The sequence below is a fragment of the Gadus macrocephalus genome, chromosome 17, assembly GCF_031168955.1.
Source record: "Gadus macrocephalus chromosome 17, ASM3116895v1".
In the NCBI taxonomy this organism is placed as follows: domain Eukaryota; kingdom Metazoa; phylum Chordata; class Actinopteri; order Gadiformes; family Gadidae; genus Gadus; species Gadus macrocephalus.
The window spans coordinates 9,987,240-10,009,626 of NC_082398.1; the positions used below are offsets into that span (position 1 = coordinate 9,987,240).

General features: G+C 46.5%; 1 protein-coding gene across 1 annotated transcript in view; it reads left to right on the forward strand.

Moving 5' to 3' along the window:
* col4a5 (collagen, type IV, alpha 5 (Alport syndrome)) overlaps window positions 1–22,387 on the forward strand; it is a 40,619-nt gene that overhangs the window by 15,148 nt on the left and 3,084 nt on the right. Inside the window, exons 4-47 of the mRNA XM_060077285.1 lie at window positions 28–72; window positions 619–663; window positions 865–927; window positions 1,141–1,194; window positions 1,295–1,321; window positions 1,512–1,592; window positions 1,819–1,881; window positions 2,062–2,097; window positions 2,721–2,762; window positions 2,997–3,089; window positions 3,899–3,952; window positions 4,205–4,261; window positions 4,475–4,519; window positions 4,869–4,922; window positions 5,211–5,252; window positions 5,904–5,997; window positions 6,517–6,552; window positions 6,885–7,136; window positions 7,570–7,659; window positions 8,248–8,318; window positions 8,687–8,878; window positions 9,464–9,632; window positions 10,435–10,527; window positions 10,624–10,728; window positions 10,846–10,943; window positions 11,451–11,601; window positions 11,755–11,868; window positions 12,327–12,494; window positions 12,687–12,776; window positions 12,969–13,115; window positions 13,536–13,634; window positions 13,770–13,859; window positions 14,257–14,396; window positions 14,780–14,906; window positions 15,374–15,553; window positions 15,865–15,915; window positions 16,099–16,284; window positions 19,231–19,364; window positions 19,824–19,896; window positions 19,977–20,048; window positions 20,259–20,384; window positions 20,944–21,042; window positions 21,455–21,667; window positions 22,040–22,217. Of these exons, the coding sequence (XP_059933268.1) occupies window positions 28–72; window positions 619–663; window positions 865–927; window positions 1,141–1,194; window positions 1,295–1,321; window positions 1,512–1,592; window positions 1,819–1,881; window positions 2,062–2,097; window positions 2,721–2,762; window positions 2,997–3,089; window positions 3,899–3,952; window positions 4,205–4,261; window positions 4,475–4,519; window positions 4,869–4,922; window positions 5,211–5,252; window positions 5,904–5,997; window positions 6,517–6,552; window positions 6,885–7,136; window positions 7,570–7,659; window positions 8,248–8,318; window positions 8,687–8,878; window positions 9,464–9,632; window positions 10,435–10,527; window positions 10,624–10,728; window positions 10,846–10,943; window positions 11,451–11,601; window positions 11,755–11,868; window positions 12,327–12,494; window positions 12,687–12,776; window positions 12,969–13,115; window positions 13,536–13,634; window positions 13,770–13,859; window positions 14,257–14,396; window positions 14,780–14,906; window positions 15,374–15,553; window positions 15,865–15,915; window positions 16,099–16,284; window positions 19,231–19,364; window positions 19,824–19,896; window positions 19,977–20,048; window positions 20,259–20,384; window positions 20,944–21,042; window positions 21,455–21,667; window positions 22,040–22,217 (4,439 nt within the window). The remainder of the gene's footprint in view (window positions 1–27; window positions 73–618; window positions 664–864; window positions 928–1,140; window positions 1,195–1,294; window positions 1,322–1,511; window positions 1,593–1,818; window positions 1,882–2,061; window positions 2,098–2,720; window positions 2,763–2,996; window positions 3,090–3,898; window positions 3,953–4,204; window positions 4,262–4,474; window positions 4,520–4,868; window positions 4,923–5,210; window positions 5,253–5,903; window positions 5,998–6,516; window positions 6,553–6,884; window positions 7,137–7,569; window positions 7,660–8,247; window positions 8,319–8,686; window positions 8,879–9,463; window positions 9,633–10,434; window positions 10,528–10,623; window positions 10,729–10,845; window positions 10,944–11,450; window positions 11,602–11,754; window positions 11,869–12,326; window positions 12,495–12,686; window positions 12,777–12,968; window positions 13,116–13,535; window positions 13,635–13,769; window positions 13,860–14,256; window positions 14,397–14,779; window positions 14,907–15,373; window positions 15,554–15,864; window positions 15,916–16,098; window positions 16,285–19,230; window positions 19,365–19,823; window positions 19,897–19,976; window positions 20,049–20,258; window positions 20,385–20,943; window positions 21,043–21,454; window positions 21,668–22,039; window positions 22,218–22,387) is intronic.

The window sequence follows — 22,387 nt, forward strand, 5'->3', positions numbered from 1 at the left end:
CTCTCTCCATCTTTCTCTCCCTCCCAGGGAACTGACGGACCTTCAGGGCCATTCGGTCCCAAAGGAATAAGAGTAAGAATATTTCAAACTCTCATGTGTAATATGTTTCATGCAATCATGCAGGATAATGGGACTCTCCTTTGACCTGTTCTATGTGTAGAATAATGTGTTATTGTGTAGTAATGTGGTGTCATATGTTGGATAAGGTATATGTATTATGTTTACTTTATTGTATCTTTTTGTATGCTGCTGCTGTCTTGGCCAGGTGTCGCTTATGCAAGAGGTTTTTAATCTCAATGAGACAAAATAAAAGTTAGATGTTATGATAGAATAGAAAACACTTAGCAGTTAGCTGCTAATGTTTGTAAGCTCGCGTAATAGCTATCTTGAACAACAGTAGGTCCATTGGCTATGAGTTGCCAGCAGCAGCAGCAGCACTCTTTCTTTCATGTTGCCAGGCTGTTGAAGCATTATCTGTCCAGCAGATGTCGACAATGGGACTGCTTTCATTCTGACTGCACTTCACATCACAAAGTGAATTACAGAACAAGATCCTATGTGTTTTAAATATGTTAAAACAGTTGTGCTGTTGAATTAATCAATCACTTATTTTCTCAGGGACCTTCAGGATTGCCTGGATTCCCAGGAACCCCAGGAATTCCTGTGAGTTTTCAAGAATAAAATAAATTCAACATCTCTTTGCTAACAGATCTGTTGATATGATTGCAGCTTTTAACGAGAAAGTGCCCAGCGTTTAAAAGCATTAAACTCCTGCACTAGAGTGGATTACTCAAGTTGCAATATGGCCATACCTGCATGGTGGCCCAGAGTGACATCACTTCCTGTTTACTTTGTGTTTCCCAGGGTCTGCCAGGGCAGGACGGACCACCAGGTCCGAGAGGAACGGCAGGTTGCAATGGAACAAAGGTAATCAAAAACATAAAACGATAACAGATATAAACATGCTGCGATAATATATCGGTGTGTCACACGGTGAAGTCGTCCTCCACAGTGGTTCAAACAGAACCATGTCTTGATGAATGCTATCGGAAACAAAATGAGCAGATACAAGCGCCTTCTCCGAGGTCACCTTGTGGCGATGTCATCGGTCACATGACCTTGTTTTTCCCCGTCTTTCAGGGTGAGAGGGGATTCCCAGGAAACACGGGCATCGGAGGACTGGAGGGGCGACCGGTGAGTTTGTCTGGGAGGGAACGCCGTCTTACCCAGCTGTGGATGTTATTCACCTTATGTTGATGTCTCAACACTTGCCTTCATGTTTGGTTGCTTATAGGGACCTCCTGGTTTGCCAGGAGCAAAGGTAAGCATGACATCATGTTTTTGTCTATTCTTCTGTAGTATTGTTTAAACATTGGCGTCGTCGCTGTACGAGTTTGGCCAAGAAACGATTCTGTGATTTATTTTATTCCCGAAAATAATAAACTATTAATAGACTACTGTATGATGATAATATTGCAATTCACACCTGGGTTTGTTCTGTTGATCCCCAGGGAGACCCAGGCGATGTGATTTCCACCAACCGCTTCGGAGAGAAGGGGACTTCGGGACTGCCGGGAATACCGGGAGTACCTGTGAGTCCTCCACCACCACTAGGCCTTAGCAAAGTGTTTGAACCAGTCAGTTATAGACAGCAATGACAATATCCATATTGATTCTCTCTGTCTGTGTGTGTGTGTGTGTGTGTGTGTGTGTGTGTGTGTGTGTGTGTGTGTGTGTGTGTGTGTGTGTGTGTGTGTGTGTGTGTGTGTGTGTGTGTGTGTGTGTGTGTGTGTGTGTGTGTGTGTGTGTGTGTTACAGGGCGGTACCGGACCCACTGGTTTGCCGGGACCTTACGGCCCACCTGGACCCAGAGGTTTCGAGGTAAGGGAACCCTGGAATAACATTCCATCAACCCAGGAACGCTCACTGAGTCAACCTGGACCCACGTTAACTTAAAGGGCTAATGGAGGAATATTAAATGTATAATAGAGTTTTAAAGGGGTTCCAAGGCACTATTAAAGGGGTCCTACCGCTGAACCAAGCCTCTGATGTCTCTTCCAGGGTCGACCAGGTTCACCTGGACTTCCTGGACCCAAGGTGAGTTTACAACGCACCGGGAAACACACCAGAATTCCCAAAATATGGGAATTCCGACCCATGACACAAAAGTGAAAGACGTTAGAAATGTATTGTTTTGCGATCACAGGTGTGTGTTTATAGGGTATTTCACAACGGCCTCAGGCAGTTGAATCCAGGACCAGAACTATCAGTTTTATAACTTACTGTAGTAGGCTCAGAAGCACCTGCTGTACTGAGGATCTCTTTAAAGAAGCATCACTACAAACAAGAAGGATTGGAAGAATAGGAATAAATAGTAGTTCACTAGGATAATAGTAATCTCTATAAATAGATGCATGAATATTAATTCAGAATCTGTCGGCATTGGGGCAATATTTTGGGATCGGAAGCGTTCCGGTGTCTGTTTCTAGTCTGTTGGACACAGAGTAGTATTGATCAGTCCCGTTTGAGCGGGCATTGGTTGCATGCAGGTGAACAGTCAACGTGGAGAGCAGCAATCTTGGAACCCATCAGCTATCGTCTGACGATGATTTAGCCCTCTCCTCATTAAAAAAAAAAAAACAGCACTGACCTATTTTGTTGGAGAAGATCTGAGCACTGATCACATCATGTGACACGTCGCTCTGTGTTTCTGTTTCCAGGGAAACATGGGGTTGAATTTCCAAGGACCTAAAGGAGATAAGGTACGAAGGATAAAATACATGATTACTTTTCATCCAAATTTAATTTTAACAATACTGTAAAAGTTAGGTGCACTCCCATAATCTCTATGCGTTTTTTTACGTGTGTGTGTGTGTGTGTGTGTGTGTGTGTGTGTGTGTGTGTGTGTGTGTGTGTGTGTGTGTGTGTGTGTGTGTGTGTGTGTGTGTGTGTGTGTGTGTGTGTGTGTGTGTGTGTGCGTGTGTGTGTGGTCACAGGGGCTGCAGGGTTTGCCCGGCCCCCCAGGTCCCCCGGGTCAGGTGGGAGAGCAGAAGAAGCCCCCAGAGTCGGAAATCCAGAGAGGAGAGAAGGTACCCCAACCCCCCCCCCCCCCCCCCCCCCGGCCCGCTAGCACTCACACATGGCCCTAGAGAGAACATCAGTAGACCTGAGCGAGCAGGAGGTGGTCCCTGCTCTATCCTAGGTCCGACACACTAACAGCTGGGGTGTGTTTGAATAACAGTAGCTTCTAGAAACACACTAGGGGTCCTCGGTCTGCAGGAGGGGGCTGTAGATCGATGGAAGGGTCTACATATTTTTAGGAGGTTCCAGAGACTGATCTGAATTGGTCCTAAGCTATAGTAGGCTGTATCAATATTCAGGGGTCTTTGGAGATCACAAAGGCATCTGAGACCCGAAGTAGCTCCTAGATATCTTGAGTAGACCCTAAAGACCCCCAGCAGGGATATCTGAGACCAACAGTAGTGTCTTGTGATATTCCTAATCAGTGGAGTCTATTGGAACCAATGTTTATAGATTTTAACAGGAGTCATAGAGAAATATTTAATATTCATGTTCTACCCAAAAGAGGGTTCCGTCGTTTGCAAATATTATATTTAGTATTTATTCAAGTGTGTCTTTAATATTGTCGTTAACAACCTCTGGTTGCTATCACCCGAAACCAACCAGGAAATAACATGGCCGAGACTGTCCCTGTCTTAAACGCGTTTCCATTCAGCTCTGAAGTGCCACAGCATAAATCCCCCACTAGAGGGCAGCATTAATTCAGCTACTGAAATTCTCTCGACGGCCACTAGATGACAAACAAAACACTTGATTATCTCTTACTAATAATGAGAATTGTACTTTTGCTTGATCAATGCTTTTATTTGATCGGCAGGGAGAACAAGGATTGCCTGGTCAACCTGGAGATACTGGAAATCCCGGCACTCCCGTAAGTATAATCAATCTATTCTAATGATCATTTATAGTATCGTATTGTTATGTATGTCAATATGATTACATTGCACACTGCCAATAATGTTATCCTCAACTCTGTCGTTAATGCATTCCTCAACTCTGGCAATCATTTTTAAATGTGTTAATATCTCCACGAACCTCATTGTATATATTTTACATAGTCTGATTTGAAATATTTATCTATTTTAATTCTTAATATATAATATGTTGTTTTTGCATTACTAAGGGTCCTTCTGGCGGACAAAAGGGAGGGAAAGGGGAAGCTGGAGAGGCTGGTAAACGAGTGAGTACTCTCACACACACACAAACACGCACACACACAACAACAGATGCTCAACACACACACACACTCACACACATACACATTCACTCACTCACTCAGCATACAACACTTAAAACAGACACTCAACATACACACACAATAAATACATGTGTTATTTTTATATTTACTACATTTTGATTGTCATGACTGTAACTCAATATCCTCTCTCTGCAGGGCAAACCAGGCAAAGATGGCGACCCGGGCTCCCCTGGCTTCCCCGTGAGACATTAACGAACACATTATAACTATAACGACTAACTATCCTTGTTCTTACCACATGATTTAGTTATTAATGATCATGAGGTACGATAATGAATGAAAGTCGCCAACTAACAGATAATAACTCACAAACAAATCACTATTGTCATCAGAAAACAGAAATGAATAATGAGTTCTCAATAAGAACGAATTATAACTATTGAAAACAGCAAAACACGACTCATGACCACAGTACTTAATCCCTCATGAAGTACCATCATTACTGTAATGTATGTATTTATATTGTTTGTATGAATCCCGACTACCTCCTGCTTCAGCGCTGTTCTTCTCCTGTCCTTCTTTCTTCCAGGGAGGCAAAGGAGACTCTGGCAGCCCCGGGCTTCCTGGGCGGGACGGAGATAGAGTGAGTATTTGTATTAATTATTGTATTATTATCTATTATTATTGTTATTAAAATGCATAGACATGAAGAACATAGATACATTTTCTTCACTCACTCATCTTCAACAACTTATCCGGGGTCACTTTACGAATATTTAGAGACATGCATTAGGTTGTGTTATTTGTTTTTATTTGAATGAAAACTAATTGACATGCTTCATCAGCATGGAAAATAAGCATTTTCCTTTCAAAAGCATTTTCAAAATGAAGCAAATGAAATATAACACTGCCTCCTCTCTCACTTTCCCAGGGCGGGAAGGGTGATCGTGGATTCCCCGGACCCCCGGGCCTGGTGCGTATAGAATCTATTATGTTAATGTCCTCTTGAGCAAGGCGCTGGAACCATCGCTCTGAGTTGAGCTGTGCAGCACTTCCTTGTGTTCAGCAGTAAGAATCTGAATGAAAGTACAGTACCCCTCTCTGAACGCCAGGTGGGAAAAATACAACATTAAGTGGAGGAGTGACAGTAAAAAGAGAAATAATAACAGAGACCACTTATTGTGAGTCTGGTTACATGCGTGTGCAGTACCTCCCCCTGACCACCAGATGGTGCAGTCTCTTCTGACTTGAAATAATCACACCATGACCTGAAGGAGACAAATTTAAAAAAATACTCATAAATACTGATAATATTACAAATAATACTGATACACACAGTCACATTCATGTGCACTTCTTGCATGAGATTGCCTCTCTATTGATAAACAAATCAGTAAAATGTCTTATTATATTAATATTTAAAGCTTTGTAGTTTATATTCTTGGATACATTTTTGGCCTCTTTCATTCGTATTTCTGCTATGCACCCTAAGTTCCAATCTAGGAAGTACATCTCTTATCTTATTGTAGCTAGCGCTCTGCTAGTCAAAAGTAACAATTGTGTGCAGTATCTCCCCATGGCCACCAGGTGGTGAAATTGCCCCTCTCTGCTGTGCGTCTAACAGGTTATCGGTGGAGATACATTTGGGAAGGTCGGGCCTAAAGGTGAACCCGGCTTCTCTGGGTCCATCGGACACAAGGGAGAGAGAGGAACAGCAGGTGCGTGCGAATAAAATCTGGAACCTGGAAACACACACACACACACACACACACACACACACACACACACACACACACACACACACACACACACACACACACACACACACACACACACACACACACACACACACACACACACACACACACACACACACACCATTTTTTTGTGACCTTTGTGATGACTAGGCTGACCTTCATGATCAGAACATAAGCACAGGAAAAAAAGTTGATAAAGCCGCAAGAGTGGGAAATAAGGGGAAAAATCTGTTATCAGCGGTTTTAAAGCGAAACTGTAGCCTATTCATGTTAAGTCTTTCAAAGTTATTTCAAACTCTTCCTCTCAAGTTAGCATGTTTTATTCGACAGGATTTCAACAGTAGTCACAGAATTGTATCAGGCGTATCATTTTGGATCCGTTAAGACCCCTCACACACACATTCCCACACTGTGATACAAACACATGCACTATAATGTATTCATCTTTTAACCTGATGTTTGACCTTTCACCTTCTCCAGGTTTGAATGGACCACCAGGACAGCCCGGACTTCCAGGTAAGATAAACGCATGGTTTAATGTATCAAACATCTGACCGTAGTGTTTTTGTAACGGACGTGAGGAGCATCTGACCGTAGTGTTTCTGTAACGGACGTGAGGAGCATCTGACCGTAGTGTTTCTGTAACGGACGTGAGGAGCATCTGACCGTAGTGTTTCTGTAACGGACGTGAGGAGCATCTGACCGTAGTGTTTCTGTAACGGACGTGAGGAGCATCTGACCGTAGTGTTTCTGTAACGGACGTGAGGAGCATCTGACCGTAGTGTTTCTGTAACGGACGTGAGGAGCATCTGACCGTAGTGTTTCTGTTTCTCTCTCCTCGTCTCCAGGTGGCGGCGGCGGTGGCCAGCCAGGGACCCCAGGCTACCCCGGAGACAAGGGCATGAAGGGCGAGGACGGTGTCCCCGGTGTGTCTCTGCCCGGGGCCCCAGGACGGGACGGCGGCCCGGGCCCCCAGGGTCTCAGCGGAGCCCCCGGGCTCCCAGGGTTCTCCAGCGGCGGAGGGAACTGTATTGCCGGCGAGCCCGGTCTTCCCGGACAACAGGGAGAGAGGGGATACCAGGGAGAGAACGGCATCAGGGGTGAGTGTGTGTGTGTGTCTCTGTGGAGAGAGAGAGAGAGAGAGAGAGAGAGAGAGAGAGAGAGAGAGAGAGAGAGAGAGAGAGAGAGAGAGAGAGAGAGAGAGAGAGAGAGAGAGAGAGAGAGAGAGAGAGAGAGAGAGAGACACACGAGGGAGCGATTGGGGAATGGGGAGGAGAGTGTGTGTGTAGACTCCCCAAGAATAAGAGTACTGGAAACAACCATCCTAACAATCATAACAGAACTAACAAGCAAACACACAGTCAAAGTGCTAACCAACCAACCCTAACCCTGTCCCACTCCATGACAATAAGCATATCATCTCAATGCTAACCAAGGTGCCAGCGCTCACCTGGCTACCCTACCAGGTGTAAAAGGCCCCCACAGTGTTGGGACACCTCTGATCTGGTGCTGCTGCTGCTGCTGGTGTTTCAGGTGAGAAGGGGGAGACCTGTGTGAACTGTGTGGGAGGCAGCAACCCCATCGCTGGACCCCAAGGACCCGCCGGAGTGCCTGGCCGCCCAGGTCAGACCCCAACCCGTTCATATCTTACTAGTGGTGGTAGTAGGACTATTGGGACCTGGTAAAGTCAAGATCTATACTACTGACATATTATTTTATTATTGGTAGTAGTGGGAGTAGTAGTAGAAGAAGTTAAGTCAAGATCGATATGATTAATAAATTATTAGTTTTAGCAGTAGTAGTAGTAGTAGTAGTAGTAGTAGTAGGGTCAAGATCGATATAATTGATAAATTATTAGTTGTAGTAGTAGTAGTAAAGTCAAGGTCTTTCTAACTAATTTATTATTAGTTGTAGCGGTATTATATATAGTAGTTATAGTAGTTTATAGTACTTTTAGTTTTAAAAGTTTTGGTCATAGTTAAGTCAAGCTCATTCTTATGAAAATATTTTGTACGTGTAGTACTAGCAACAGTAATACTAGTTAGAGAAGTAATAATAATAGTAGTAACAGTCGTAGGTTTTCCCGCCTGCGAGTAATAAAATAACTCAGCATCATGTTAAAGTAATCTTATCTTATTAACAGTACTAGTAATAGCACTACTTATAATAAAAGTAGTGTAGTAGTAACCGTAGTATTGCTGGTGTTTATAGGATCGCCCGGAGGTCCAGGAAGCAAAGGAGACCGAGGATTCCCTGGACAACCCGGTACCGGTGGACCTGCCGTGAGTACTTCCTGGTTACACTTCCTGTTTACACTTCCTGGTTACACTTCTGTGTTACAACCTAGAGACAGATATCTGACGTCAGCATCTCACATGCAACCAGAATCAATAAAGATTCCTCCTCCCTCCTCGTCTTCTTGCCTCCTCAACTCCTTCTCCTCTCTTCTTCTCTCCGTCCCTTCCTCTCCTCCTCCTCCTCTCATCCTTCTCCTCTACCCCTCCTCCTCCTCCCCCTCCATCCTCCTCCTCCTCCTTCCCCCCTCCCCCACCATCCTCCCCCTCCTCCTCCTCCTCCTCCTCCTCCTCCTGATCCTCCTGATCCCCCTCCTCCTCCTCCTCCCCCTCCTCCTCCCCTTCCTCCCCCTCAGGGACCCCCTGGGTCTACGGGAGCCGCGGGCTACCCGGGAGAGAAGGGGGACCCCGGCAATGCCGTCTCAGTGGGCGGAGTGCGGGGAGAGAAGGGGGACAGTGGGTTCCCCGGCCCCGGGGGCTTGCCCGGTCTGGACGGACGGCCCGGTCGCGACGGATCCCCCGGACTGCCCGGCCCTAAAGGAGTGTCGGTGAGCTGGCTTTAAACTGGTCTAAACATGCTTTATATTGGGTTTGTATTGGGTTTATACTGGTTTAAACTGTCTGTACATGGTGGACATGTTGATGTTTATATTGGGTTTATACTGAATTAAACTGCCTTTATATGGCGTACATATTGATGTTTATATTGGGTTCACACTCGATACACTGGCTTTACATGGAGTACATATTGAATTTTATAGTGGGTTGATACTGGTTCAAACTAGCTTTATATCGTTTACACACGGATGTTTATATTGGGATCATACTGGTTTAAACTGTCTTTATATGGTGTACATTTATGTATATAATGGTTTCATACTGGTTTAAACTGGCTTTATATAGTGTATATGTTGATGTTTATATTGGGTTCCTACTGGTTTAAACTGGCTTCATATAGTGTACATGTTGATGTTTATATTGGGCTCATACTGGTTTAAACTGGCTTTATATAGTGTACATGTTGATGTTTATATTGGGCTCATACTGGTTGACTCACACCCTGGTCTCAGTGTTTCTTTGTGTTGAGTGTGTGTGTTGTCTTATGACTGTGTCTCCCTGTGTGTGTCCCTCAGGGCTCTCACCAGGTGAAAGGAGAGCGAGGCCCCCCCGGTGAACCGGGTCTGTCGGGCGGGCCAGGGGACAGGGGCTCCCCCGGGTCCCCAGGGTTCGGCCCCCAGGGCCCCCCAGGAGAGAAGGGCGTCCAGGGAGTCTCTGGCAGATCTGGAGGCCACGGGTCCCCAGGTACCACAACATGCTACGTGCTACACGCTACATGCTGAAGGGATGTAGCATCTACACCTACATGAGGTTCATCCACAAGCTATGTGCTAAAGAGATGTAGCCCCTAGCATGGGATTGTTTTAACACCATGCTACCTGATAAAGAGATGTAGCTCCTAGCATGGGAGTGGTTTAACACCATGCTACCTGATAAAGAGATGTAGCTCCTTGCATGGGAGTGGTTTAACACCATGCTACCTGATAAAGAGATGTAGCTCCTGGCATGGGAGTGGTTTAGCACCATGCTACCTGATAAAGAGATGTAGCCCCTAGCATGGGAGTGGTTTAGCACCATGCTACCTGATAAAGAGATGTAGCCCCTAGCATGGGAGTGGTTTAGCACCATGCTACCTGATAAAGAGATGTAGCCCCTAGCATGGGAGTGGTTTAGCACCATGCTACCTGATAAAGAGATGTAGCCCCTAGCATGGGAGTGGTTTAGCACCATGCTACCTGATAAAGAGATGTAGCCCCTAGCATGTGATTCATAACCCTGCTACAGAAATCTAGCGTAAGTGTGTGAGCAACTGAGCAGAAATCCAATGTGCTGAGATCCATTTGTGAGCGGAGATACAATGGAAAAAGTATTTAAAGTATACACAAATCGGGGGTAAAAAAACAAAGGGAACACGAAGTCGTGGAACTCAATATTATTTTTAAATGGACGTAGTTGGATAAATATTTAGCTAAATTATACCCTTACACACTTACTGCTTCGAGGGCCACTTCCTGGTTTCCGTACCAACGCCCTCTGTCCCATGCAGGCTCTAAGGGTGAACCAGGTGCGACTGTGGCGGAGAAGGGTCTGCCCGGATCGCGAGGACAGGACGGAGACCCCGGCTCACCTGGACAGCCAGGTACACAAATGAAGCCAGCCCAATTGTACCCCTAAAACTCATTCTGGTTGTATTATATTACTGTGGTGGGAGATTGACCTGTCCCTCCATTGCCAGGCAGCCCAGGTGGCCCCGGACAGCCCGGGTTCCCAGGGACACCAGGAACTAAGGGGGACTCCGGACTCCCCGGTATCGGTCTCCCAGGACCCCCCGGTGGCAAAGGTTAGGGCCGCATCCATTCCCCTTCACCCTTTCCTCCTCACCTTGTCTTAAAGTATCCTATCCTCACCGTGTTCCTTTCCTTGTCGCCTCGTCTCCTTCCTTCCTTGGTCTCTCCAGGATTCCCAGGTACTCCCGGCCAGCCAGGATCTTCTGGTGGCGGAGGAAGACCAGGCGTCGACGGACTCCCGGGACAGCCTGGGTTCCCAGGGGCCAAGGTATGGGCCTTGTGAGAATCATTACCACAGGATGTGGTCTGATAAGTTCAGGCAGCACCTTCCAACAACAAAAGACTCAGTGCTGAACAATAGCACTCAACAGCCAACACTTCCAACCACAATAGATAAGGCCCATTTCACCCCAGCACATTTTCACAACACCAGTACAGAACACCAAACAGCATGCCATGTTCCTACTCTCAGTCGAACGCCGGTATATAGAGGTCGCTATTCAACTCTTCTTAAAGGTGAACACATGAACAAATCAATAAATGCGTTCATGGTTTGGTTTGGTACCAAACGAAAGACGAGGAATCCGGGAAATGATCAGAGATAACACAAGACACTTTCCTTTGTTTGCCTTTGGCTCAAAGTGGGTCAAACACAGTTATCAAAGTTATTCCCGCTGGTTTTGGCTCCCTCTTGGAGCCAGTGGACTAATGTTGACCAGCGTTGCACTATTTCGTGCCCATGGCACTCAGTATGCATTTCTAATGTGTCCCCCAGGGTGACCCGGGCTTCGGGCTTCCCGGCCCCGCCGGTTCTCCTGGGTTCCCCGGGTCTAAGGGAAACCACGGACCCAAGGGAGATTCTGGTTTCCCTGGAAACCCAGGTTCTCCAGGACGATCTGGCTTAGACGGCGGGCCCGGACACAAAGGTCAGCATACCCCACGGAACTATTCCCTCTGAATAAATAAGAATATTCTGAAGAACAAGAATGAACAGTCATAGTTATTTGGAACATCCCTATAAAGTCAAAGGGATCACCCGAAAGTTCCTGGTTCATTTGTACCTCTCTCTTTCTCTCCAGGTGACCCCGGTACTCCTGGCCAGCAGGGTCCTAGAGGCCCCCCAGGATCAATCAACCTTGGCTCTCAGGGGCCCCCGGGCCCCCCCGGACCCTCAGGCCTCATGGGATCCCCAGGTATCCTCCATCCAGTCTGTGAAATACATTGAATGCCTTTAATGTGCAATAGCCCAACCTTTAAGCCACGTTATCATCAATACATCTAGTAAAGATATCTCGATTTTCTTTCCACATTTGTATTTCCATTTTTTTTTTATGCTCTACTTAGGCCCAATCCCATTTCTATCCCTTACCCCTCCCCCCTTATTTTGAAGGGGTAAGGGGAAAGGGAAGGGATAAGGGGAAGGGGAAGGCGTAAGGGGTAGAAATGGGATTGGGCCTAAGGCCAAATCCCAATTCTACCCCTTACCCCTTCAAAACAAGGGGGAGGGGTAAGGGGAAGGGGTAAGGGGTAGAAATGGGATTGGGCCTTACCCGACTCTTTTCTTGCTTACCTTAGGAGAGCAATCCTCACAGAAACTATTTTTATGAGGATCATTAGCTCATAACCAACCTTTCCCACCGCGGTATTCCAGGATTCCCGGGCTCCAACGGGGAAAAGGGAGACCCTGGCCCCCCAGGTCTGGACAGCACCGGTTTGCCAGGAGACAGAGGATCCCCCGGCTTCCCTGGTTCTCCGGGACCTCTGGGAACCCCAGGACCCCCTGGAGGGCCCGGTCGCGACGGACTGCCTGGACTTCAAGGTGAAGATCTCTCATGATTTACTTTAGCTTCAAATGCAATTAATGAAGGACTAACCAGGCCGCTAGGGAGACCAAGCATCAGTTAGCGCTGCGCTAATTCATCCAGGATGGCCACAGGGCTGAGAAGGTGCCTGTCCTCCCAGCTGGTGACTGACACAATCAACCATGTGACTGGGTTCTGATTGGCTACAGGTGTCAAAGGAGACATGGGACCAATGGGATCGCCAGGACCTTCAGGAGGACCCGGAGGTCCAGGGGGACCGGGCTTCCCCGGACCTAAAGGTACACACACACACACACACACACACATGTACACACCTACACACACACATACACCTACACACCTACACACCCCTGCACACCAAACACACGCCTATACACTTAGACACCTTGATTGATAGGGCTATGCAGCTTCAACGCACCTGCGTCACCTTTGTCACCTCTTCCTCCTCCTCCTCCTCATCCTCATCCTAGGTGACGACGGTTTTTCCGGAAGGCCTGGGACCACTGGACCTTCAGGTGTGAAGGGAGAGAGAGGGGACCCCGGAGTACAAGGACCTCCTGGGACCAGCCTGCCCCCTCAAGCACTGAAGGGAGTCAAGGGAGAACCTGGCATTCCAGGTACGCCGACCGCAATAACATGGTCCTGGTAGTAATTCAACGTTTTTAGAAAGGTGTTCCTGTTGTGGCGGATTTTGACACGCCATTCATACTTTGAGTTGTAGTTAATTGCTTATTACTTTCATTACTGATTATAGGTTTTACACTTAAATACTATATGCTAGTTATCATGTAGCATTTACAGTCCATAATGTATACCATAACATTTACATTTCTACTACTCATATATGAATATTAAAGAGCTATTTATGTTTTTCTGACAAAAGATTGGCTGTAGAATAATACATTTTTCTGTGTTTCTGCCGTGGGTGCGTATGTACTCAATAAATCGGACGTCTTATAAGCAAGCGGTGAGCGTTGCGTTCCACCTGTTTTATTGTGAAGCTTTGACATGTGTGTTGGACTCCCTTGTGACTCCAGGTTTATCGGGCGCCTCTGGTCAGAAGGGAGTCGCCGGTGTACCAGGTGACCCTGGACTATCCGGCACAGATGGTCGCCCCGGGCTACCGGGACCCGCAGGTGAGGGTGGTCTCACAGATATAGTTTGAAATGCCTTCTGATTGCGATGCCACATCAAGGTGATCACAGGCGGCGCTGTAGTTGAATATCTTAAGGACGGTAAGGAGGTTTTCTTACGTGTTGTGTTGCTTTCAGGTACCAAGGGAGATTCTGGCATTCCCGGCACCTCAGGTGGCCCCGGAGCTCCAGGACTGAAAGGAAGCATGGGAGAGATGGGATTCCCAGGTGAGCTTGAATGCCTGGCGAAAAAAACGACAACACACCACTGTTATAAAAAATGTCATATCAGCAGTGAAATCACACCCCTTTTATGACGTGTTAAACCTAATCTATGTTGAAACCACACACCTGTTACAACCCTACCACCATTACCCAATCAGTGTTCAGCCACATCCCAGTTTGATGGTATTTTGGGGGCTTTGAATTTTAGGACAACTGGACTCATCATAATAATCCCATGGGCGCTGTGACTGAAATTCCCGGAGAACAGAGAACATGTTCTCTGAGAATACCCCGACAACATACAAACAAACACCTCACTGTTTACCCATAGCTCACACTCACCTCGGGCTTGGGCTAATGCTGTTGTGTTTGTTGTCGTCGCATGGTGATGACATCACAGGACCTTCGGGACATAAGGGTGGGCCAGGTCAGCCCGGTCGTGGCGGACCCTCGGGACAGCCCGGCTCTCCAGGGTTCCCCGGAAGCAAGGGTGACCCCGGCTCCACTGGATCGGGACCGCCAGGCAATCCAGGAATTAAGGTGCAGGATCAGAGCCTGGAGACACCCCCTTTGTTTAGTCCAGCCACCCTGGATCAGGTTTAACTGGTCCCACTATGTGTGACAAATGGTGTGATCTTGATAGAACATTACACGCCAATTCAACATCGACCCGTGTGTGACATCACAAGTGTCACAAACATGTCATGTGTATGTCGTTCAATGTGGTGGTTTTACCATCGAGGTCCACTTTGGAAGTAAGTGTTCAACACATTTAAGTGCTAACCTCTGGGATGTTTTGTTTTGATATTGTAACCTGAAATAAGATAACATTGTATCAGCATGACTGTCCCCCTAGATAGAAGTAAGATAGATGGTTGACCTGATCATTTGTTTAAATTGATCGATACTCTCTCCCCTCCCAGGGTGATCCAGGCCAGCCTGGGTTCCCAGGAGGTCCAGGTCAGAAGGGGAACCCCGGTGGGCCAGGTCTCCCAGGGATAACAGGGGGACCAGGCTCCAAGGGAGACCCCGGCCTCCCCGGCTTCCAAGGTAAGACCCTCCTGTACCTGGGTGTTTCACCCTGTGAACCCAGTGGTTAGCTAATGGTTCAATTAAATCAAACTTATTTGGCCCGGGGAGCAATGGCTTGCAGAATCAGAAACATCTATTTAAAATTTGTCCTAAAACACAGATGCTTTTATATTGCCGACATTTAATCGTAGGCAATAGTTGGCAGACGTTTTTAATTTTTTATCACCCAACGTCAATTGATCAGCATTAGTAGCTGTCATGTCTGTTTATGTATGAATTTCCCTTTTGTGACAAACCTTTGAAATTACTATTTATTTCATAAAAATAAAATATCAACCTAGCTTAAAAATCTATTTTCACCCTCCTGAACCTTATGCGAACCAGGGGACCCAAGTGGGCTCCCGAGCCGCAGATTGGGCAGCCTTGAATTTACCTGTGATCATCTCCATGCTAATCCCTGGCTGTGCTGTGTTTGTTCCTGCTAGGTTCTCCTGGTATTACCGGTCCCAAAGGTCTGGACGGCGGTCCAGGTGGCCCTGGGGCCAATGGGTCCCCAGGTAGATCCGGAGAGTCCGGTCGCTCCGGCGGCCCAGGGTTGCCAGGGGACAAGGGTCAGGCAGGTCGTGACGGAATCCCCGGGCCAGCCGGCACCAAGGGAGAAGCAGGTGGGTCTGGTGACAAGTAACGTAAAGTAACGTAAAGTAACGTAAAGTAACATAAATTAATGTAAGGTAACGTAAATTAACGTACAGTAACGTAAAGTAACATAAATTGACGTAAAGTAACGTAAAGTAACGAAAGTAGCATAAAGTTACATTATCTTAGAGTAATATTATTGTAAAGTAACGTATAGTACCTTAAAGGATTGTAATGTAACGTAAGGTTAATTGGTATAATTGATGATCATGGTTTGATATTAAAGTACAATGCTGAAGTCACTGCATTTACCATTTCTTCTAATTGGCTTCCCACTCAGGTCTTCCTGGTTATGGTGGACCAGGAGCTCCCGGTAATCCTGGATTGCCAGGTAGGAACACACACACACATATAGATGCTAATATTGTGAAGATCATTGCATTTGAATATTTTTTAATTCTTGCTACGGTCCAGTACAAACATTTCGTCAATAGTTAATTCTAGTATACACCGAGTCTCTGATACAAAGACCAGTTAATTCCTTACTTGAACAAGACGTATTTCCTCTCTGCAGGTTCGAAGGGAGACCTTGGTCTTCCCGGACCCTCTGGTAGTCCTGGGTTCCCAGGATCCAAGGGAGACGGTGGCTTCCCCGGCCTCCCAGGACCCCAAGGCAACATCGGACCCCCTGGGAGCCCTGGATCAGCCCTTCAGGGCCCCAAGGGAGGCCGAGGTTCACCTGGACCCCCAGGACGAGGAGGTACGTGGAGAAGATTCAGAGATATTTTATCTATACCTGCGTGATACGTTGCTGCCTGGTTTAGTCACCCGCTTGGTTTATAGACCTGGTTACCGGTCTGGTTTAAACAGCTGGTTACCGGTCTGGATTAAACAGCTGGTTACCGGTCTGGTTTCAACACCTGGTTCTCTGTCTAGTTCAACCACCTGGTCACCTGTCTGGTTTACCTGTAATGGTTTAGACACATGGTTTACCATTCTGGTTTACCGGTCTTGCTCACCTGGTTAAAATGGATTCGGCCAACAAATATTTCCGGTGTTTGTTTAATAGCATAATGTATCCCATATGGGAGTAGCTTACTCAAATGAAACCAGTTCAAACCAGGCAGCAACCGTGCACGCGCCAACCGACGACACTGTGTGTGAACGCCGTGCACGTTGAAATCAATGAGCATGAGATTACGTCAGGGCCAATCACAGGCCGGGGAAATATTCTCACCTCACCAACCCACGTCACCGTCCAATCACAGAGCACCCTAGCGTACGTCATCATGGAAACCATGCACTGTCCACTTGCACTGTCCTCCACCATCCTCTTCCTCCCCAGAAAGGAAATCTGTCAAATCTGTGCGCCAACCAATCACTGTCCGTTACCGGGGGAGTTCTGACCACGCCCCTCGACGACCACAGCATGGGTTTCCACTCTTTGCCCCACGTTGTCTTCCATCATTCAGTCATCTGTTCCTTCTATCATCTCATCCAACCATCTCTTCATCCACCCATCTCTTCATCCGTCCATCTATCCTCCATATCCATTCATCATAGCACTTAGTTAGTGTTGGTTGATTTATTAACATTCACAAAATAGAACAATTTTATGAGACAAAATGATTGTGAATGGTGCAGGGTTTGGATTGTCTCAGCTGTTGCTAGGCAGGTTAAGTGTCTCAATAGTCACCTGCATGGATTGTCCGAAACTAAAAGAGAAGCCTGGAACAATGCTGGGTCACATTGTCTGACACAAAGTCACGGAACACACCAGCCGCCAGAGAATAATATGGCAGCTTTCAATCAATCCCACCTGTGATGGGATCAAATTACTGATTAACTAGTAACATTTGGTCAACCGTGTAGAAAGAAACCATACATTTAAATGGTTGGCTTGCTCAGTTAAAATCGTTATCATTAAAAATGGTCTCTGATTATTTTGTACATTTAACCACGTGTGTAATGTAGCATGTATGTGGATACCGACCAGCACTGTTTCAGGCTTGCCACACACATGAGCCGGTGTCCTAAGTGCGTTTGTGGACTAGGGAGCAAAAAAAAAAAAAAACACGCTGTGATACTTTACCTCCTGTTTCTGGTGGCCTGGCCCCCGGTGTGGCCACGCCTCTCCTCGCCTGATGACTTGTGCATCCGGCCAATCGCAGGTCCCCAAGGTATCAACCACTTGGATGTTCAAGCTCCTACTGCACGTGCACCTATAAAAATTATGTCGTTTTTTTTTAGCTCACATGTTCTAGAATGTTGATTGTTCACCACATTCTGGAATCCACTTTCTATCTTCCGAAATATGATCCGAATTTTCAGTTTGGCTGAATCAACTACAACTTACTTTAGACTTTCATTTTCTGTTTCGCTGTTCACTGAAATCTAACCCCCTTTTCTCTCACTTTTCTCAACTTATCATGCACTCTACTCTGGTGGTAGTTAGACTCTGAAAAAGTAAGCATCTTTAATCCAATCACTTAATTTACAAATAAAACTGTTAAAGGAATGGAAAAAAAGTTTGCCATCACAACCAGCACATTATTAATGAATAAGACACTTTTTTAGTCCATTAATTTCACAACTAACACACCAAAAAGAATCCTTGTTTTTTTATTATAAAAAATGTCATATTACATGCTAAAATCAAGGTATGTTATCCTATTTTTTAACAGTAAAAAGGTGGGAAAGTGCACCCATTCACGTTAGCAACCTCTGACCCATGATAAACGTAACATAGCCTAGCATAGCATATGACAGCAATAGTATATAATACCAATATTATATAGACAGATAATACCAAAGTATATTCACCATTAGAGCTGGACAAATGTTAACAATATTATTTGTTGAATTAGTCTATTTATAGTATTAATAGTTTTTAGCAAGTATGCTAGCATTGCTACGCTAACTCAAGCTTCTAACCATTTTCTTTTCTCCCCTTTGTGCTGCCGCCCCGGCTCTGCTATTCCCTGGGATTCTGGGAATCGTAGGTCTGGCAGGTTAGACAACAGTGGTTTGAAGGTTTTTACGTGTTATATTGTGATAAACCATGTTTTACCATTACTTTTGGGGGGGAATCATGTTTGAGAAGGTTTGTGACGTTTAAAACTAATCTTTTGAGTTTGGGAGAATTAATTTCACCACCAAAAAAATCAACTGAAATTTGCAGTTTTCATCGTACAAAAAAATGTGTCTCCACTCTTGACCGAGTCGTGTCAACACAAAACAAATGCCACTTAATTAAATAAATATATTGAAATGAATCCATTTATAAATACATTTGTGAGCAATGGATCCTGGACCCTGGTGGATTTTTCCGATTTCAGCGACGAGGTCCAAATCGTCTCATGTTCCGTGATACGCTGTGGTCAAGTGCTGGCTCCGTCTTTTACAGACGTCTGGACCATTGAAACAAACATACCCTCCACTGCTGCACTGCTCTTATTGCTCTCTCTGAGTTGTATTTTGGATTTTGGATGTTTGTTTGAAAAGTATATTTCATCTCAAATGAATAAAATATGAAAAAGATATATGTATGTATATAAAATAAATATATCTATACCTATATATAAATATCCATACATATATAGTAGAAGTACTATATAACAATACACTCATGTGTTCCGTGCTCTACGAAAAAAAGAAAAAGTGCACGTAACCCTATAATGACCTTTGACCCTTTGTGCACACGAAGGCGCTCCTGGTCCGGAGGGTCCTCGTGGTCCGGGAGGCAGCGGTGGCGTCAAGGGAGATAAGGGAATTGCTGGCGTTCCCGGTCAACCCGGATTCCCAGGATCCAAGGGAGAGTCAGGCACCCCAGGATTCCCGGTAGGTTCTGTTCCGAACAAACGGCAAAAACCCTGTCTAACAGTTCAACTGGCTCCTAGCCTAGAACAACCTGAACATATCCATCGATAGGCAATGCTGATCGATAGTGATTTCAATAATGTTATCAATAAAAATCACATCCAACAACTGATCAATTCTAAAAATGGAAAATGCCCACCAGCCCATTCCTCTCTTTGTCAACATAAATCTGACCATAGACCCTTCCAAAACCCGTCCCACCCCCTGCACCGAGCCGGAAGAGCTAGGCTCGCTCACGTCACACAGATGAATACCCAGTTGGAGTAGACAGAACACTGTTACTGAGTTTTTTGAAATCGGAAAGTCGACCACCGACTAACTGAGGGGGGGGGGTCTCGATCTTAGACGCTGAGACTTTACCGATTCCGATGTTTTAACTACACACTAATGACTCTATTTTCATGTGTGTCATGTGACTAGGGTTCGTCCGGACAACCTGGTCCCTCAGGTCTCAAGGGAGACATCGGTCTTCCCGGCGTTCCAGGTTTCCCTGGTAGGTCAAGTCCCCCGAAGTAGATTATGTAAATTGTACTTTGCGCTAGCATTGCTTCACTGACCGCCTCTGCTTTCCAGGACCCAAGGGAGATGGTGGCATTCCTGGTTCCTCCGGTCAACCAGGAGAGCGTGGTGATGTTGGACCCGAGGGTGAGTGTGACCGTCCACCAATGTCCAAGGAACTGTTAAGTTAAGATTAAACACTAAAAAGTATTGATATTAATAAGGTGAATAAAATGAAACGTTAACCCTGTTCTAGACCTTCATTCGTATAGAAAATGCATTTGAATAAAAGCTAAAAGGGTAACCTTATGTTTATTGTACCTTCCTTGTAACCTTTGTGTAACCTTTGACCCCCAGGACCCCAAGGAGACCCCGGTCATGCACCCACCATCCCGGTGAAGGGAGCGCCGGGAGACCCCGGCCCTCCAGGGCTCAACGGAGGACGGGGAGCCCCCGGCTCCCCTGGCCTTGAAGGACTCTCAGGTTAGCATGGATGTTAGCTCATGAGGCTAGCTAGCGTTGGATAGCGCCCAGCGACCAGGTTCAACGGGGCAGCAGTTCATGAAAGAAAGGGCTCAAATTGACATGACATTATAATCATCTTTTAATTTGACATCATTTATTTACAATTATTATAAACCAATTCGATGTAACTTTCTGTACACATTGATCGATATATAAACATACATGTAGCCTCTTTGGATATAGATCAAATAGCATTTATGTTGACGCTGACATCATGTGGGGCAGGATAGCCTAGTGGTGTTTGACTCCAAGCTGAAAGGTACTGGGTTCGAATCCCAGTATCCACAACCTGCACAACACTTCCCCGTACGGTCATGATAAATATGTCACTCTTACTGGATATAAGCCTTGGATAAAGCTTTTGTTAAGTGACTAAATAGCTTATATTAACTGACTTATAGTGGAGAGGATGAGACCTACTCCGTCATCTCTACCAGGACGAATAACGTTTTTTAGAAAACAATGAAACGACGTGAAGATCATTCTAAACCCCTTCCCCCCCCCCCCCCCTCCTCAGGCCCACCAGGTAACCCAGGGGACCCCGGACCAGAGGGACCGCCAGGCTTCAGCGGCGTTCCCGGCAGGAAGGGAGACTCTGGACCAGCGGGACAACCAGGTGAGTGACACCACTGATACTATCACAACACACCAGATGACCATCACAACACTCAGGACGTTTCTCCGTCTGTCACTGCGCAATCCCCCCCTCGTGGTCGTTCGTTTATAAGTCTATTTTAATTTATCGTACCGAGTTTTTCCTATTTAATTATATTTTCAATCTTTTTTTTTAATCATTACCTGCCATTTCGTTTTTTTGTGCGCCACCGATCCGACTTAACCCCCCCTTGGCGATGAATAAAGTAGCCACCAATATAATGTAGTTAAGCTGTAATCTAACGTGGCCTTCTGCAATACAATATCGCAATCTAATCGGACGTGATGTACATAATGTAATCAAGTAAATGTAATGTAATGTAATGCAATGTAAAAAATAACAACCTAATCTGAGCCAATCTAATGTCACCCAGGTCAGCGTGGGTACCCCGGCCCCCCCGGTTCCGACGGCCCCCAGGGTCAGCCCGGGACCCCTGGAACGGCTTCCACCGCCCACGGCTTCCTCATCACCCGCCACAGCCAGGGCCAGGACGTCCCGTTCTGCCCCGACGGAACCAGCCTCATCTACGACGGCTACTCCCTGCTGTACGTGCAGGGCAACGAGCGCGCTCACGGCCAGGACCTCGGTGAGTCACCCAGAGGGGCGGCCAGGGACTGGGGCTCTATGTACACGTGGGACAGAGCGCTCCTTCTCTCCTGATCATCTCTTCCTCCTCTTTCACTCCACCCCCTGCTCCTCTCCTCCACTTCTACTACCCCTCCTCCTTCCACCACCTCCTCTCTCCATCTCTCTCTCCCCTCCCCCCTGCTCCTCTCCTCCTTCCGCCACCTGCTCTCTTCTCTCCCTCCTCCACCCGTCTCTATCTCCACTCCTCCCCCTGCTCCTCTCTCCCCCTCCTCCCACTCTTCTTCCCCTCCACCACCACCACCTCCTCTCCTCTCTCCCTCCTCCACCTGTCTCACTCTCCCCTCTCCCTCCCCCTCCCTCCTCCCTCCAGGCACGGCTGGCAGTTGTCTGAGGAGGTTCAGCACCATGCCCTTCATGTTCTGCAACATCAACAACGTGTGTAACTTTGCCTCCCGCAACGACTACTCCTATTGGCTGTCCACGCCTGAACCCATGCCCATGTCCATGGACCCCATCACTGGAGAGGGCATCAAACCCTACATCAGCAGGTACAACTAGGAGGAGCAGTACCCGTGGAACTAGTCGTCGTAGTATAGTGATGGTCTTAGTCACTAAGCCCTTGTCCATGAACCCCATCACTGGAGAAGGCCTCAAGCCCTATACACAAACTATTGTAGTTTGGTAGAAATACTAAAAGGTCAACAGCAGGTAGTACAAG